This window comes from Pantherophis guttatus, chromosome 1 (assembly GCF_059756535.1).
Source record: "Pantherophis guttatus breed Tessera chromosome 1, ASM5975653v1, whole genome shotgun sequence".
In the NCBI taxonomy this organism is placed as follows: domain Eukaryota; kingdom Metazoa; phylum Chordata; class Lepidosauria; order Squamata; family Colubridae; genus Pantherophis; species Pantherophis guttatus.
The window spans coordinates 68,146,992-68,165,856 of NC_142063.1; the positions used below are offsets into that span (position 1 = coordinate 68,146,992).

General features: G+C 39.5%; 1 protein-coding gene across 1 annotated transcript; it reads left to right on the forward strand.

Moving 5' to 3' along the window:
* The first annotated feature begins 453 nt into the window (after positions 1–453).
* On the forward strand, positions 454–16,487 carry DLL4 (delta like canonical Notch ligand 4). Its single transcript, XM_034417829.3, has 11 exons — positions 454–916; positions 1,021–1,284; positions 1,662–1,719; positions 3,318–3,587; positions 5,642–5,702; positions 5,849–5,979; positions 9,336–9,505; positions 10,544–10,763; positions 11,627–12,350; positions 13,911–14,019; positions 14,630–16,487. Exons 1-11 carry the CDS (start codon positions 863–865, stop codon positions 14,633–14,635), a joined length of 2,067 nt encoding a protein of 688 aa, XP_034273720.1. The 5' UTR covers positions 454–862; the 3' UTR covers positions 14,636–16,487.
* Positions 16,488–18,865: the final 2,378 nt, after the last annotated feature.

Here is an 18,865-nt window from a genome sequence, read left to right on the forward strand (position 1 = left end):
TCCTAGCAGGGGGTGTAGGCGCGGGCGCCGAAGCTACAGGTAGAGAGACGCACAGATCTCCTGGAACTGCACTATCGTTCCAAATGTATCCACTTTCGCGGGAAACGGAACGGGAAGAGGCATTAATTAACCCTCATTAACTCATGCTTTTTTAATTCCCCTTCCCCACCTCTGTCCTTGGCCGGTCTTCCCTCCCTCCCTCCCTCCGTAGCCAGCCTGGAGAGGAGCGAGCCCACGAAGGCTGGGCTGGCGACCGATCCAGCTGGGTTCCTCCGGGGGGGCGACTTTACCGGCCACCCCCCCCCCCCCGGGCATTCTGGATCCGCGGGCTCGAGAGGCCACACTTGACTTCAATTCCAGAAAGATGAAAAGTGGGTGGGATCTCCGGAGTCTGACTGGCAGTTTACATAATGAGCTTGCACAGCTATATATGCAGCTGAAAGGAAGCGAGTTGCCTACTTGCTGAGCGAGCGCGGCGAGGCCGGGAAAAGAGGAGCTACCGGTACCAGCACGCCGCGGCCCCCGGGGACCCCCACCGCCTCGCCTCTAGTCTTGCACGCCTCTGGAGTGTATCGAAAGGCGGCCGTCGCGGATCTTTCCCCCCCCACCCCACCCCACACACACACGGCTGGCTTCAAGAGCTGGATTATACCCGACTGCCCTCCTCTGCGAAGTTTGGGGCGTGTTCGGAAGGGAGAGCCGCTGCTGCACGGGGTGAACCTGCGGGCGACGACTTTGGGGCCGAGGCCAGAGGCGCATCACTGCAACCGCCCCCCCCCAAAGGAATACAACGCCAAGCCCGGCCCAAGCGGCGCAGCAGCAGAAGGTGGACGTGGTCGGCTCCCGCGAGCACCCGAGAAGGATGGCCGCCCTGCGTCTCTTGGGCTTTGCGCTGGCTCTGGCGCTCCCGCTGCAGGTAATGGCCCAGCCGGCGGCGAGGCCGAGGGGCGCGAAGGCTCGGCCGGCTGGGGGAAAAGCTCTGACCGGGCTCTTTTGTGTCTCTCTCTCCTCTTTGTGCAGCGGGTCTGCGGCTCCGGCGTCTTCCAGCTGGAGCTGCGCGAGTTCGTCAACGGGCAGGGTTTCCTGGCCAGCGGAGAGCCGTGCGGGGTCGGCTGCAGGACCTTCTTTCGCGTTTGCTTGAAACACTTTCAGGCGGTGATCTCCCCGGGCGCCTGTACCTTCGGGAGCCTCACCACCCCGGTGCTGGGAACCAACTCTTTCGCCATCAAAGAGACGGAGGGCTTCGGCACTCCCATCAAGTTGCCATTTAACTTCACCTGGCCGGTGAGAGCTCACCTCCAAGAGACCTGGAACGGGGGTGGAGGGGAGGAGGCAGCAGCTAAAGGGGAGGGCGCTGCTCGGCTGGCCGAGAGGCAAAGGCGCTTAGCTGCGGTTCTTGCCTTCGCTCCGCGTCCTGCAAAAAACTGCTAATTGCAAAAGCAGTTAGACATGCGTGGGTTGCTTAAGTCGAGCGAAATGTAAAAACGGGAATGGCATTCGCAGCGCGCATCCCGGGGCTGTGGAGGGATAGCGAGCGAAAAATGACCTGCCGTTAGAGAACCTGCAAATAGTTAGCGATGGTTGAGTTCCCGAAGCCCTACAGCCCCTTTCCGATCCCCTCCATTCGCCGCTTTCTCTCACTGCTTCTTTTCGTCCAACAGGGAACTTTCTCGCTGATTATTGAAGCCTGGCATGCCCCTGAAGGTTATTATCCAACAGGTGAATTACCTTATGTCTCTTGGCGGTCGCTAGGGGGAAGCCGTGTGTTGCCTTACTTTACTGTATATTTAAAATAACTCCTAGAAAATAGTTAATTTTTCTGGTATTGCTCCAAAACAGCTGTCGCCAAAGCTAAATAAACACATCTGAGTGCACATAAATTTTTAGGATATCGTTTTGGTGCTTGCTTTAATTTGCAAGCCAGAGCTGTGTTCCCTACATCTTGATCGGTTTTGCTTTGATTTTTGTCCTCGACTTAATCTCCACACAATTGTGTTTCCTCCCGTTTATTTTTGGCGTGGGAAAGAAAGGAGCTCTTTGGTGAGAAAACGACAAGGCTGCCAAGAAGTCCTGACTGCCTTTTCCTGTATTTTACACCTTTTTCAAATTCCGCCCTTTGGAAAAGGAATAATGGCTTTGGGATGTTTTTCTGACATAAAGGAAAAGGATATTTCAACAGCAGCACAACTCTTATTTTGAAAGCGTCTCCGAGAAAAGTGGATACTGAAGGCAATTTAAAATACTGGCTTTATTTTTTAAAAAAAAACAGGGACTCTTTATTCCTTTCTCTAACTGCAACCAAGTAGCCGAGTCCTACATATTCCAGGAATTTTATACATTTCTGTGTGAACAAGAAATGTTATTTTACAGACTGTTATTGCTTGAACTATAAAGAGTTTCCCCCATCTTTGGAATTTAATCACAATGGTAGCATTTCCCCACAACTGCCAGGGATAAACTGGTTGATTCTTTTTATTTGGAAATCACATGGATTTGGATTACCAGGATTTCAGACTCTTCATTTTAAATTATATTAGATGTTCCATTTGGAAAACTTTTTTAAAAAAACAAAACAAAACCCCAAAGCCATCAACTAATGGAGCATGTTGCATAAAATCTGGGCAGACACTAGGGAGGTGTTACAGATGACCCTGGAGAAGGCATAGAAAAGGCGAAGTATAATTGGGAAATAGTTTTAATAAATTAAAACAATGTGTTAGCAGAGAGCATTGTTGGAATGATGTAATATGACTAAGGCTGTGCCACCATATGTTATTCATCAAGGAAAAGGACAAAAGGAACTGTAGCCAACATGGGTTGGCATTGGCATTGCTAATGGTGGTTCATTGTCTTCTATTGGAAGGATGCAGGGCAAGCTAGATTTCAGCACTGCTTCACACACACCCTTTCCCAGCTCTTGAAGCATGCACTCTGTTTAAAGGCAGAGCAACTCTGCTATACTAGTAAAGCAGCTCCGGAACTTTATGGGGGAATTCTGAGGGGAATGGTCACTTGTTACTTACTGGAAGAGATGCTTCAACTAACTTCGACAGGGAGAAGTTAAGCAAGCGAGAGAAGCAACTCAGCGTGGATAACGTAGGGATAATTTCCTCTTGTACTGCTGCCTGTGATGCAGCTGGTAAAGATACTCCTGGTCGGATGTCCTTCTAGGGATCAGTGTGGGAGAAATGCCCGAGGAGTTTGGAATAATTGTGGAAAATTGATGGAAAGCGGCGTCTCCTGGAAGGGAGAGTTGCACTATGGTTGCCTATAGATGACAAATGTATAAAGGCCTAACCCCGCAGTATCGTTCGCAGGCTCCGAGACCCCAGCTCGGAAATGGCTCATCAGCCAAATGGCGATCCAGCGCTCGCTGGCGGTGGGCGAGGACTGGTCCCAAGACGAGCAGAGCAACCAGCGCGCCAAGCTCAGCTACTCCTACCGAGTCATCTGCAACGAGCACTACTACGGGGATAACTGCTCTCGTATCTGCAGGAGTCGGGACGACCACTTCGGACACTACCTTTGCCAACCTGACGGCAGCTTCGTCTGCATGGCGGGCTGGACTGGAAACTACTGTACGGAGGGTGAGTAACTTTCCGCTCCCCAGTTCGCGGGCGAGTAGCAGGCGGGAAGCGCCAGGCGAGGAGAAAGAGCGCCCCCTGGTGCTCGCGCGCGCCTATAGCGCCGCCGCCGGCGCGTGCGGAGGGCGGAGGGCGCGCGCCTTGCGGGAGGGCGAAGGCGGGGTGGGAGAGGAGAAAGCGCGGGACACCTGCTGTCGGTCGCGAGGGAAGCGCGCGCGGGAGGGACTTTCGCTCTGACCGTTATGGAGGTTGGGAGGATGGCTGTGGAGATTCTCAGCCATTCCAGGTCATAGTTGTCTCAAAGGTGCTTTTTCAAAAGGCAACTGGACTGGGCTATTTTCCCTGAAGAAAAAGCAGCCATCTGTCAGAAATGGTGTATGGTCTCCCGCTTGGGGAGGGAGGGGTTGGACTAGATGACCCACAAATTCCCTTTCAACTCTGTTAATCTGTTTAAAGGAAACATTTGGCTTCTCATCCAAAAAGCTCCATCAACTGTGATGGTGGAGGATGGAAGGATAGTTACTGACTTGCCCTTAGGTACTGGAAGGACTGTACCTATCCTTCCATCTATTGCCTAAGTGCCGAGTCCATATAAATCTACAGGTAGTCCTCAACTTATGACCACAATTGAGCCCAGAATTTCTATTGTTAGGTGAGACATTGGTTAAGTGAATTTTGCCCCATTTTACGGCCTTTCTTGCCACAGTTTTAAGCGAATCACTGCAATTCTTAACTTAGTAACACGGTTGTTAAGTGAATCTGGCTCCCCATTGATTTTGCTTGTCAGAAGGTCGCAAAAGTTTATCACATGCCTTTTGGGACACAGCAATAGTCATAAATATGAACCAGTTGCCAACTGTATGAATTTTGATCACATGACCATGGGGATGCTGCAAAGGTAACTGGAAAATTGTCATAAGTCACATTTTTCAGTGCTGTTGTAACTGAGTCACTAAACAAACTGTTGTAAGTCAAGGACCACCTGTATAGTCTAAGTGCTAAGTCCATATAAGTCTAGGTGCTATTGCTATTGCTATCCCCCACCATCACAACTGATGAAGCTTCTTGGATGAAAAGCGAAACGGTTTTTTCTTTCTCAATGAAAAAACAGTCCAGTTGCCTTTTGAAAAAGCACCTTTGCGAGGCTTGAAGGAGTTTCATTGGGGATAAGGAGGTATTTGGATTCAGCCATGTAGGATGTCTTATTATGTTGCAGTTAACACTGTTGATACTTGCTACAGAAAGATATGTAGGCTGTTTCTAAATATTCCCAACCAAGAAAACAGCTTTACAATAGGAAAAGACTAGCAGTTGTACTTTGGGCATTTTCGCTTTGATTGCTAAAAACATTTAGATTTAGAGCTAAAGTCTAAGTGGGCAGTCCTGTTCTCATCAGTCCTCTAAAGCTAGTGGCTGTGTTGCTGTTGCTGAAATTTTACACTTTACAGGTTCTACTTAGCTGGGTTGAGGAAATCAAGTCTATGTTTGTTGTGAAAACAATATGGTCTCAGGGCTAAAGGAAATCTATATTTACTAGCAATACAGGTGCTGTGTTTTTTGAAGATATCTTTACAGAAAAATCAAATGCAGTGTAGGATTGACAATCTACATTTAAATGTGCAGTTTTATGTAGAAAAAATCTGTTTGGGAGCTCTGTGGTCATGGACATAATTTTGAGCACAGCGTAGTAATATTCCAGGAACAAAGAAGCTTCTTGGATAAAAAGTGAACCATTTTCAAGGAAAAAAACACAAGAAAATCCAGCTGCCTTTTGAGAAGCACCTTTGAGAAGCACCACCATTTTAGGGCAAAACACAGCAACACCCCCCCACATTTTCCCCAGAGATAAAACTACAGATCAAACCCTTACTTAGCTACTGACTTGTCAGAGTTTTTATAAAAATGAAAAGTGGGGAAGGACAAATGCTATTGTGTTCACAGGGAAAGTAACAGAATACAGATTAAATATATCTTGAACTGCATTAAAGTCATCCTTGAATGAAGTTTTGAATCTTATTCTTTTTTTTTCTTTTTTTTTTCTTTTCCTTTTTTTGCAGCCATCTGTTTAGCTGGGTGTTCAGAAAAAAGTGGATTTTGCAGAAATCCAGGAGAATGCATGTAAGTATTAAACTTGAGAGCCAAAATTCAAGTATAAATTCCAATCTTTTTTTCTCCCTTCCACTTGTCATCATTCATAAAACTTTTGTCTTTCTTGGGACTAAATCTTGTTGAAGGAATCTTAAAACTTCTCAATTTCTTTCCAGTTGTCGTAGTGGTTGGCGGGGCCGCTATTGTGATGAATGCATTCCTCATGTGGGATGTCGTCATGGTACATGTACAAAACCAGGGAAATGCTTATGTGATGAAGGCTGGGGTGGCCTCTTCTGTGATCAAGGTTAGTGGATAAGAACTATGACAAGGGTTCCTTCTTTCATTTTCTCTATTAACAATATGCCTTCTAAAAATATTTTTGATGGGACCTAAATAAGGGATGGGATGGGAGCCTAGAGTTTTCCTTGCCTCCCAGCTATGCCCAGGAAGTGGGAGTCCTGTGAAGCAGATGTGGAGTTGCTGCTATCTGAAGGGAGGCGAGGAAGGAAAAGTTCCATTATTTGAACAGTTGACCAAAGCTGTATATAATCCCTTTTCTTTAAAATAGAGATGTTGAGCTTTCAGCCTTCTCCCACAACAAAAATTCTATTTGAGCTGTATTTAAATAACACCCTTAGCCAAGTGAGTAAAGATTGAATTGGCTGCATTCATACAACATGTTCATCTTGGTTAGTGTTAACAAGGATTTTTTTTGCAGTTTAATGTGTGATATGAATGTAGCCCACAATTTATATCCAAATTAGGAGAACCCAGAGCAGTAGTTAATTCTGTAAGCAAATTAATATGTATTTATAGGTACAGTTTTTGAACTTAACTGAGTTGTCAACATTTCTGCCAAAAACTTACATCAAAAGAAACAGACTCAGGATCTATGTTATATAAGAGGAAATAACTTTATACAACAAATGCTAAGGTTGTATTTTATTAAATGAACTATTAAGATTCTTTTTAAAAGGACACTTTTGGCACGATTATGTGACCTGTTATGTCCTTAGCTAAAAAAAGATACATTTTTCAAGAGGATTGATATGTGCTTCCATTTACAATCAAAGTTATTTTTCTATCATTGGATAATTTCTTAAAATTTATTTTCATAGTCATGGCTTAATTAGCAATTGCAATTTTCTACCAAAGTCTACTTCAAAGCTGAACTGTATTCTTCTAAAACGGTGTTTCCCAACCCTGACAACTTTAAGATATGTGGACCAACTCCTAGAATTTCCTAGCCAACATGCTGGCAAGGGTAATTCTGGAAGTTGAAGTCCATGCATCTTAAAGTTGCCAGATCTGGGAAACATTGTTCTAAAGCATATACAAGCTGCCCCTTGAAGTGTTCCTATCCCATGCTGATGCATGGGATTCTAAGCCATCTTAAATATTAATTAACCATTTGGGAACTGGGTGGAAAAACCATTTGGGAACTGGGTGGAAAAAAAGAAGCACATTACAGTATTACAGTGGTGCATTGTTTAACATAGCCCACAGAAAAATAGTCCCTCAGAAGAGAGAGAGAGAGAGAGAGAGACAGACAGACAGACATGTATACATGCTAGAATTTGAAACAATAATCCAGGATTCTTCAGCTAACAGGAGTCTTTAGCCGAGGTTAGAGAGCTGCACGGCACTGACCATAAACCCAGATGAAGGGGATATTCCTGCCACTACATGCAATAATCAAAGAGTGAGGGATTGCCTAGAAGGAAGTGAAGTGTAGCAGACAAAATGCTTTTGAGCTGGCAAAAGATGGAGAACAGTACTTTTTAACATGGAACAGGAAAACACACTGGAAGGAGTTGAGGATGATGTCATCCTCCAAAAATGATTGGAGGGCATTTCTATTCATGATGGAACAATTTAATAGTGCAGAGATGCCTCTAATCTTCATTCAAGTTAGAATACTCATTCTGACAAATTCTAAAGCAAATTTGGTGATCCAGATTTTTTTTTCTCTCAGAAAAACCACTGTTGTAGGTCCCAGAAATTTCCTCCCTTTCTCACAGCTGGGATTGAATTCCACTGCTTTTTCTTCTAAGTATTTGGGTTGAGTTCTCTCTGATAGACTTCCTTTAATTTCAGAGCTCATTCTTCCAATTGTTCTGATACTGACAAGGTCAATTTCAGTTCCTTGGCTTTCAATTTTTTTTTTCAATGATCAATCTGTACTGGTCTCAGATATTCTCTGTCACCCTCTTTAATTCAGTTTGCCCTCTGAATCAGGTTGACTGGTACAGTGATGCTGTTTATTACTCCTTGTATCTGACTATTATATCTATAGCAAACAATTAAGATTCATATAACACTAATTTTCTTCAACACAGGTTGTGCTTGTATGACCACCTAGAACAGATAATTTAGAGATGTAAAAGGTTGCCTGAACTCTGAATTTGAGAGAAAATAAAGTGAATTGACCAAGCTATTATTTGTACTAAAGATTTATTTGAGAGCAATTTATAGTATGATTTGCAGGGATGAGCAACATATCATCAAACATCATTTGTAGTTTGCTTGTTCTAAAGACAAGGCTTGGTCCTTGTCCAATCTTTTTGAATTACCCGGAAATATATCCGGAAACATTATCAAGGAAAGTTTGTTCTGTTGAAGTATATATGACCTTGTAGGATGATTTTTATGAGTCAGATATTGTTGGAATTTGGAGCCAGGGGGGTGGTATAGCTAAGGTGCTGGAGTAGAAATTAGGGAAATCCAGGTTCTAACTCTCCTTCAGGCATGGAAACCAAGGGGGTCCTCTCAGTCCAGTAGTTCTTTCTTGGTCCTAATCAAGATCAGATTTATGTGAGAAGTGACTATCATGAACTGATAGTTTCATTATATGACTTAAGTGACTTACATTATGAAAAATAAGCACCCAATCAGACAACACTAAGAAGAAAATACAATGTTTTTTTAAAAATAAATCTTTAAATTCTGTTATTGCAAATCAGTCAAGACATACAGAAGTAAAGGATGGCTCTTGGTATGTTTATAATGTTTATATAGTTTTTCCGGTTTAGGTTAGGTTAGTTTTCAGAATTAAATCATCCTTGGAGCTATACAAACATTTATTCCTGATATGTTGGCTTTGACTGTCCCCTTCTATTGTTAAGATTTGCTCCAGCAGATGGAATGCTGCTTGTCTGCTTTCATTATTAAAGGCACCATCCAGATACCATTTCACCTTGGATATGCTAATTTCACTAAATGCTCTTTGTCTATTTCCTTGTCTTTTTATCTATTGGGATTAGGGTAAAAATGAAGACTTCAAACTAAGCTGTTCCGCTTGCTTGCTTGCTTGCTTGCTTGCTTGCTTGCTTGCTTGCTTGCTTGCTTGCTTGCTTGCTTTATTACTTACTTACTTAATCTACACCTGGAAAATGTTTACATTTCTCTTGTTGTCAAGGTCAAGAGTAAAAGAGTAAAAAAACCTGAAGTAATAACCTTGGACAAGTTTGTTTATTTTAGGCATTATCTGTAGTCCCAGTAAACAGTAGTGAAGGCATCTACAGCTAAGTAACAAACTTTCAGGCAAATATATTTTGGTCCAACTCATTATGTCTTGCTGTGTTTTTCATGTTTCTTCTTTGGAATGTCTGATCTGTCTCATTGACTGATAGTTTTCTTCTGTGCTTTGTTTCTTGTTAGATCTGAATTATTGTACCCATCATAAACCTTGTCAAAATGGAGCCACTTGCATGAACACCGGTCAAGGAAGCTACACCTGCTCTTGCAAAGAGGGGTTCACTGGCAAGGACTGCGAAAGGAATATTAGTGAATGTGATAGCAGCCCCTGCAAAAATGGTGGTAGTTGCACAGTAAGGACAAATTATATGCTAATAGTTAATTTATGAAAGTAAAAATGGCATTATTATTATTTTATCCAGTTCTTTTTTCAAGGATAGCAGGCTTGCACACATGAAGTTATATTAATATATATTCATAACAATATACTGTCAAATTGACATATCCCCCACAGCCACTGTGCTTGCCCTCAAGCCTACCCAATCCACTCATACATCCCCATTAATGTCTTCATCTTCTGGCTGCCAAGGACCTTCCAAAGCTGTATGGAATATTCTACATTTTGCAGAATTGTGCAGTGGCAGAGCACAGTTGTCACTTTTGCTAATGCTTTCCACATTTTCTTCATTTCCTCACTCGTTTTGTTTTGCAACAAGGGAAAAAAATACAAATTGCCATTGTGCAGATAGTTCCAAGATGACTTATGGAGAGAGGCCAGAAGCCAGGAGATAGGATGAAATAAGAGTCCCTCCAACAGCCATTGCTTACCCCAAAGCTTCAGGCCAGAGACTTAGTGATGTGAACCATCTTGGGAGTTTCTTCCTAATTACTGGGGAAGGAAAACGGCAAAGAAATACTGTGGCCTGCAAAAAGTATTGCAAATATAAATGATGCAAAAATGGGGGCATTTCTTTCCTACAGTTTATATTGATAGGAATTTAGTGTTATGTACTTTTATGTAACATTAAGGTATCAATTTTTCTGATTTACAGAACCTTAGAATTTTTACCTTTACATTCACGGCAGAGGGCTTGCACACAATATAATGGACCCTTCATTGAATCACAATCAAATCTTAATATAAATAAAATACAATGAATTATTTTTCATATGTGTGAATCGATGGAGTCATTAATAACTGATCTCTGGATCTCCATCAGTATATCATTGTTAGGCAGTTATTTGTATATTATTTTAAACTGTTATATGTGCCTATGCAATCTAGCTTCATCTATCTGGGTTCTGACTTAAATGCAAAAATAGCTGTAGTCTGAAACAACTGCTATTTCAGGGAACTAAATTTTATATATATTGTTTGCTTGCTTCTATAGGATTTAGGAAACGAATACAAATGTACATGTCTCCCGGGATATGATGGCATTAACTGTGAGCATACTACCTTGACTTGTCTTGAATCTCCGTGTTTTAATGGTGGAACGTGCCTGGAAAAAGAAAAAGGAACTAGCTATGCATGCCTTTGCCCCATGGGATTTACTGGATCCAATTGTGAGAAAAAAGTAGATAGGTGCACCAATAATCCCTGCGCTAATGGTAAGCCATAAGAAGAGGACTTTAGTTTTTGAGAATGGTCATGAAAGAAACTTTAATTTGCTAGCATGCCAGTTTCATTTTCCTATTTTCACTCCTTATGAATTTTCTAGGTTGACAAAATGCTAATCCTTACCTTCCATGGATGTTTTTCAGATATTTTTAATTAACAGATAATTAACAGGGTAAAAGAGTGTTTTGTAACTTTGCGTGCATATATACATACTGTATATATTCTCATTTCATTAGGCTATAGTAGCCATGTCAAGAAACAACTAAAACATATGTACAGTTTTGTTGAATTTGGACAAGTGGATTTTTTAAAATAAGCATGTCTTTAAATGAATCAGGTTGTTCATTCCTAATTCTATCCTCACTGAAGAACTTAAGAAAAAGACATTTAGAATAAAACATCCCTCAACTTTGTATTCTATCATAGATCTGCCACGTATTCTACTTTCCCCTAAACTAAGTTTAACTCTCCAAAAGGTCCTTAGGCAATATAGTTACATCTTGTGAGAGCCTTTGTTCACTTTAATTGTGTAGGATAAGAAGCAGGTTCAGTAACAGATTAATGAAACCAAGACAATATATACAAGACACCCAGAAGCATCATAGAAGCGAATCTGTAGAACAGAATTATATGCGCACTCATCTTTTGAAGGTTTTGTTTAAAAATGCAAAGAGGGGAGAAGATTTAAGACCATGGAATAGGAAGGGGATTCTGGTTTGTTTTAAATAAGTTATTTCCAAAGTTGAGTATTTTAGCTTGGTGTTAGTTTGTAGCTGGACATTCCTACTTTTTGCACTATTGTAATCATTGCAATGCTTTGTGAGCACTAAAAAGGCTTTTTCCCCTTCTGTAGGTGGGCAGTGTTTTGTAATGGGCCAACAGCATGTATGTCGCTGCCGTCCAGGCTTCTCTGGTCAGACGTGTGAGATATACATCAGCAGATGTTTAAGAAATCCCTGTTCCCATGGAGGATCATGTCAAGATCTTGATGCTACTCATGATTATAAATGTACTTGCTTGCCAGGCTTCACTGGCAGAAATTGTGAAATTAGAACTAGAGATGGTTGTTCTTCTGGACCATGCCAAAATGGGGGGACATGCTACATTGGGCTTTACACTAAAAGCTTTGCTTGCCACTGTCCCTCTGGCTTCCTGGGCACCCACTGTGAATTTGCAGTGGCAAATCCTGCGACGAGCATCATTCCACCACTTCCTAAGCCACTTCCCTGGGTGGCTATATCCATGGGAGTTGGGTTAGTAGCTCTTCTCATCCTGTGCTGCATGATAGCCATAGTTATCCGACAGATGCAGAGACACCCAGAGCAAAATTCAGAAACTATGAACAACGTGTCTGACTTCCAGAAGGAAAATCTCATCCCAGCTTCTCAGCTTAAAAACACCAATAAAAATAAAGATCTTGAAATTGATTGTGTACTGGAGAAATCAAACTACAAACTTAAAAACCATACATTGGATTATAACCTAGTGAAGGAACTGACAAATAGAGGAACTCAGGAAGATAAATACCATAAAAGTGAAAAGTGTATAGGAGAGAAATCACCCTTCTGGTTATGCAGGTATGAAAATTTCCTTTAAAAGATGAATTTATTTGCATTGTTAAAACGAAGAATAAAGGTTGTGTTTTAGTGTAAAAGTCTCAGAAAGGAGCAAATGAGTCTGAAAATATAGCTGAAAATGTCTCTCTCTGATATTTTTAAATTTTTGTATACTAATTAGTATACTAATTCTTCATTATTACAAGAAAACTAATTGGCCATGTTTTGAAAATACTTTATTTTTCTAATTAGAACAAGAAATGCTTTCAACATGAGAAAATATTCTATGTAAGCTTGAATCCTATATATTGGTTTTTAAATACCATTTTATTGTTATTTCTTTCTCTATATCCTCCTATCTTTGTTTAAGCTAGCATGGCATTACTGTACTGTAGCCTATCTTAGGAAATAATACTGTTGTGAACAGGAATTCACTAATTCCCTGGATCATAGCAGAACTAGAATAAAAATAAGGGATGATGTATTCAATTCACAAAAACCACTCCCCTCCCTGTCCTTCATTGCAGATAAGTGGTTGGACTTGATTTTATGATTGTTTTTATGATCATAAAATCACTGTGGTCCTTCAATAAATCATGTGATCATTAAGCGAATCATGTCATTAAGCAAATCCAGTATATCCACTGGGCAATTTTGCTGTTTTCTGCTGAAAAACAGCAAAAACATTGCAAATCAAAGTTACATGACTATGGATCTTGCAATTGTTCATAAATATGACCTGAGTGCCAAGCACCCAAAATGTGAGTATAGTGATCACAAGGTTAGGCACATCAATTGTAACTTTAAGGATGGGGTGTAAATAGTTTTTCTGAAGTCTATTATAACTTCAAACAGTCATTAAGCCAACTGCCATAAGGCAAAGACTACCTGTAAATTAAATACTGAAAACAAATTTAGTGAAATTATATCCTCTTTTTAACACTGAAGTGAGGTTATCATTTTTCAGTGTAATATGAACAATCTGAACTGTTATCTCTAGTTTTTCTTACTATTGTACTAGTCTCATCATTTTGATGTGTAGGTTTAAACAGAACCTGTTCCATATTACAAGAGTTCCTGAAATCTACATTCTATGACATTACTCCTTCATGAAATTCCTGTAATTTGAGCCAAGCTACAATATATCACATGTTTAGACAGTCTTTTTGTTTTTAAAAAAAAATGTTTTCCTTTCAATTAGTCCTTTGCAGTCACTTGTTTTGTGTATGAAAGGTAAACTCAAGGACATTCAATGATGAGTACAGTTTCTCCTTATTCTAATTAAACTTGTGTTTTGAAAAGAGAAACAAGTTTTAGTCTTAAGTGTATCCAAGTTCAAGCTGTTGCTTTGTCAAATATAATGTGACGGAGAGGGGTATTGATAGAAACCATAAGTGCCATTAGAATAAATCTAGAATGTGCAAGGAACTGGTTGCTCTTATTATCTGCTGTCTCTGATGCCAGTGCCTTTTTTCTTTCAATCACAACTTTCCTACAATATCCTTTTTCCACGTCTTGCAATATAAAGCTTTGACATTGGTTCTGAATTTTCACCATGTATTTTATCTTATTTTTCAACAGTGAAAAGCCAGAATGTAGAATATCAGCAATATGCTCTCCAAGGGATTCAATGTACCAGTCTGTTTTTGTAATAACAGAAGAGCGGAATGAATGTATTATAGCTACAGAGGTATGTACATTGCCTACAGAAATGTGATCTTTGCTCTGAATAATGTTCAGAAATGTGACATTCAGAAAGAAAAGTGAACAATGCAACTTGGTGTTTTCAACATAGACAGGCTTATTAAATATTGCTATGATCACCCCAAAAAATGATTCAACAAAATATTAAATTCAAATTCTGTGATCATGGAATAATTTTTTTCATGCTCCTGTGTGGGATCCTGTAACCCATGAAACGTTGGGGATGGTAATTGGGGGTATCTTCAGAATGGCAAGGAACTTGACCGAAGAGGGCCAGAGCAGAAAGAGGAAATTGGGGGAAAACAGGAAACCTTGTGTGATCAGAAATAACTCGGTTATACAACACCATCTTTGAATCTAAGGTTCTAAATGAGAGCATAGGTAGTACAAGAATTCAACAAATTAAAGCATTGACTATATAAGACTTAACTTAAAGAGTTAAACTGGTGAAGGTTGAACTTATAAATCATAAAGAGCCTTCCCCTGCTACTAAAATAGTACATTCAAACTATTTAGGTCAACAATTGTATATCTGTTATATTTAATTTTATTTTTGTATTGGATTAATTGAAATGTCTGTTCTATGTTTATGGCAGGTATAAGAGTGAAAGCTGCTCTGTTTGCACCTCAGTTCTAGAGATGCCACGAAGTGGACATTCCTACTACATTGTTTACAATTCAAAATTGGATTGGACTTGGTTTTTTTTTTTTTAATTATATGCAATTTGCTGCTCTCAGGAGGAGGAGTGGATGAAAGTGGGTGAACTGGACAGACTGTGAATTTAAAAGATGCAATATACCTTTTTGCCCCCTGTTTCCTTATTTTGAAGTCTAATAGGAGGAATGTAACTGACTACTAGCAGGGGAGAGACGAAGATATCTCTTAGTAACCTTTGAAACAACATGCCAGTTGCTCATGGACAGTTGTATGATTTTCCAGAACTTAAGTCTTGAAAGGTGCCTGTCAGCATAAAGGCCCTTGAGGTTATCACAGAGTTAATCGTCACTGTGAGAAGAATGAAGAAACGTATTTTTCTATGCAGAAAAAGGATACAGAATAAATATCACCGTGTTTTTTTTTTCTGGATTTGGAAGTGCCTAAAAGTGTGTCTGAGAATCTAGAGAGCCCAAATCAAGACCCATCAGCCTTTTTCCCCTCCAGCACCCAAGCAGTATTGTCCAGGAGTGGCTGTTAGCCACTCCTGTTGCTCCTGTATTTAAGCCCTCCTTTCCCCCTTCCCCATTTATTATTCACAGACAACTTAAGGCTACTGAATTGGCATTTTGCCTCCTTGGATACTGCTTTGGTGAACTGAGCAGTAACTGGGTTTGTTCTTTTTGTGAATCACAGCAACCTCCCCAGACATAATCTGACCCGAGAGAGACTGATGACTTTTCTCTTTCATAAGAGGAGGAGACTGAAGCCCAGGGCTCCCTGAAAGCCTTATAAGTGCGTTTAAAATCAATCAGCTGTTTTCATGACCTTTGCACTACTAGTCACCATAAACAGAAGTGTTTTTTTCTGTGTTACATGTATAAGGAGAGGATTTTTCTCTTGGAGATCTCGTCTTTTCCACTGCAGATAATCTGGAAGATTGCACCATTATGTTTTTTTACAGCCAGGCAAGTGTTTATGATCCTGCCTTTCTATTACTTGCTGCAGAAACTCCCATGCTGATTAAGTTGATTTTTTTTTCTAAACACCTGACAAAGACTAAGCTACAAAGGGGACTTTAGTGGTGGTGGTGGTGGGGAAATCCATTATGTGGCAAGGGGAAACTATAAAGCCCTTAGTTTGCTCTGTTTGTTTCTTTCTTCACTTTGCTACAAAGAAAAGAATATCCTTAAGTTTTTGAATCCAAAGGAGCAGTTCTGAACTGGAAATTCAGAATTGACATAGACTCTCTTGTACATTTACAGCAATAATAATAGACATCTCAGATAGGAAGTGCTGTTCATAGCGATAAACAAGTACTGTGGGAAAGAGAATATGGCGGAAGCAGAGAGAGGAAGCAAATTTTCATTCAAGGAAGTTGGGATCGTGTTTTCTGTGATGGAAGAGCAATGTTCCTGACCTTGAAAATCCCAGGCTGGATTAATCCATCTCCAGCCTTGAACTGTGCAATCAAATTCTTGCTTGGCATGTTCACTACTGACACTTTGGTCTGACCACACAAGGCCATTGTGAAGAGGAGCTTCAGAAATCAATAATATGGTTTATATTAATGTCCGTCTGTAGTTTATTTTGAAGCCTAGCATTTCAATAATTTAAAGTAAAAATCAGAAGCACTGAACTTTCTACATTTTGTAACATTATTTTGTATATAATGTATATTTATAATCAGAAACAGAAGTGTAAATATGTTTATTACATATGTCATGTTTTTATGTGATGACAAAGTTTGAATTTTATTTTTTTTTCAAATAATGAAGATACCTTCTTGCTACTGCAAACTTTTAGTGTGGTTTCTTGTGTTATAATTTGGATTCATTACCTTGCAGTGTTTACAGGATCACTCATAGCAAAGCTTGTAAGATAATAGAAATTTATTATTGCTAATAATAGTATTTCAGTAAATGAACTCAATATGTGATTTGAGTTATGGAATGTCCCATTTGATATAAAATTTAATAATAGATTAAAAAAAACAATGTCTTAAATATGAATAAAATCTTCCCATATATAGTTTTTGCTAGAAATAGGAACAGGAAAAGTCTCCAAGTCATTAATAAAAATACACCTCAAATTTATATTCTATTAACAAATGCAAGTTAACTGATTTTCTTGCTTTTCTCTACTGTAATTGGAATTCATGGTGTACGTGTGTTAACATCTATTCTGAAATAGATTTAATATAGGGAAGCAAGTAACAGTCATTTGTATAAGAATAAGAAACAACATAATTACTTTTTACATTGTTTTCTGCATTGATTCTATACATCTGGTTGCTGTTTATCTGAGACTGTTTTCAGACACACTCAGATTTATGTTTCCACCAACACAAATAGCATATTGGCAGAAATTACAATTCCAGAAGAGTAGCCATATTTGTCTCTGACAGCAACAAGATAAAATCTACAACAATTTATGGCATCTGATTGGTTTTTAAAAAGAGTTACCAGACTCCTGTTTGCCATTGGACATAGTAAAGGAGGCTAGAAGTTTTGGTGTTGCCATTACTAGGTTTAATCTCTTGTATCCATGCTACAATATTGGGGCATTTATTGACAGCAGCAAAGCAACCAACAGAAAACTTTTGATCAGTTTGTCATGGCAAAGTTCTTTCAAGCTAAAATGTTCAAATATCAATCTAAAAATGTGACTTAGATTTGCTAAGCTTGTTACAATATTCAATTTTAAAATTATGGAAGTGAAAGAGAGTAAACATGTTCTAAGTGCTATCAGCTTGAACTGCAGATCAGTATCAGGAATACTGTATATAGATTTAAGCCCATGGAATTAGTGTTACTAATTTATAAACTATTTTAAGGCAATAATGCAAATTTTCTTGCTTTATCTTTTAATGGCAGCTGTAATAACAAAATTGCAAAGGATCTTTTTAGCTTGCTCTTGTTTTAATTATATGCAATTTTGTTTACCTTTTAAAACATTACGCATGTGTGCTTTCCTGTTTAATTCTTTTCTTAAGAAAATCAGTTGAAAATCCTAATCAGTCTCCTTGACAACCATTTGAGGCAAACAATCATCAAGATGGAACTCAGAAATAAATAGAACCCTCCTGTCTCTAAACATTTGTCTTGTAGAACAAATTATGAAAAACCATTGACAAAAAAGCAGAGCAGATGCCCCTGATTTGCAGCTTTTTCTTGGCAATGAGAAATAAACTCAACAGATGCTTCTCTTAATTGAACTCATGGATTATACACATGTACAAGCATATAAATGCAGAGTTGTTCTTCAAACAAAAAAACAAAACAAACAGGAAAAGAGTCAGGGAAATCTTCCCACAGCTTCAAAAAGACAATAGTGGGATTTAAACAGGGCTTTGGGGGTTCAAGAGAAAGAATGGTAGGAAACACGAACTCTAAAATGTACATGCGCCAAAGCCTACAAAAATTATTTGTGGGTAGTTATTATATTAAACATGTTTTCATGCATGGTTCTATAGGAAAAATTGAAAAGAAAGGCATGCATACACATTAAGAACTATATATGGTACATAATTCAAGATTACTTAAATCTGGGATCAAGGTGTCTCCTTTCCTCGAAGTAGATTCTCACTGGCTTATTCCATCAATTTGAGAGGAGATGTAATTGGTACTTTGGCCTTGGAGGTGAGGTAGTGGATCCTGCAAAGCAGTTTCTCTGTGGCACTCCTGACCCTCATGATTAAGCAATTCCCCTGAGATATAGATGTACTTATACTTACCATCCTCAGAGAAAGCCTCACTTGACTTTTCCAGCCATCTTTCAGAAATTGGATATCCTATCCTTTTCATCAGCAATTTAAGCCTGCTGTATTCCTAAATTTAATCTATTTTTATTTTTTTATATTAAAGGATTTGAATGTTTTCTTTTATTAACATCTGTGAACCATCCACAGATTTCATAATATTGTAGTACAGTATTTAAAAGGGGGAAATAAATATACAAGCTCCAAAAATAGCATTGGTTTCCAACAGGATCACGTGGGAATTGGAACTTGCATGTACAAATCTGATTGTGAAATATATTCAGTCTCGGCTCCCAAAGTGCTGAGGAAGTAAAATCTTAAATGACACACAGTTCGGAGGATTTTATACTAATCCTTTAAGGGTGAAAAAGGTAATTTCTGAATTATTTGATATAGTACCAGTATTCAGCTGAGTGA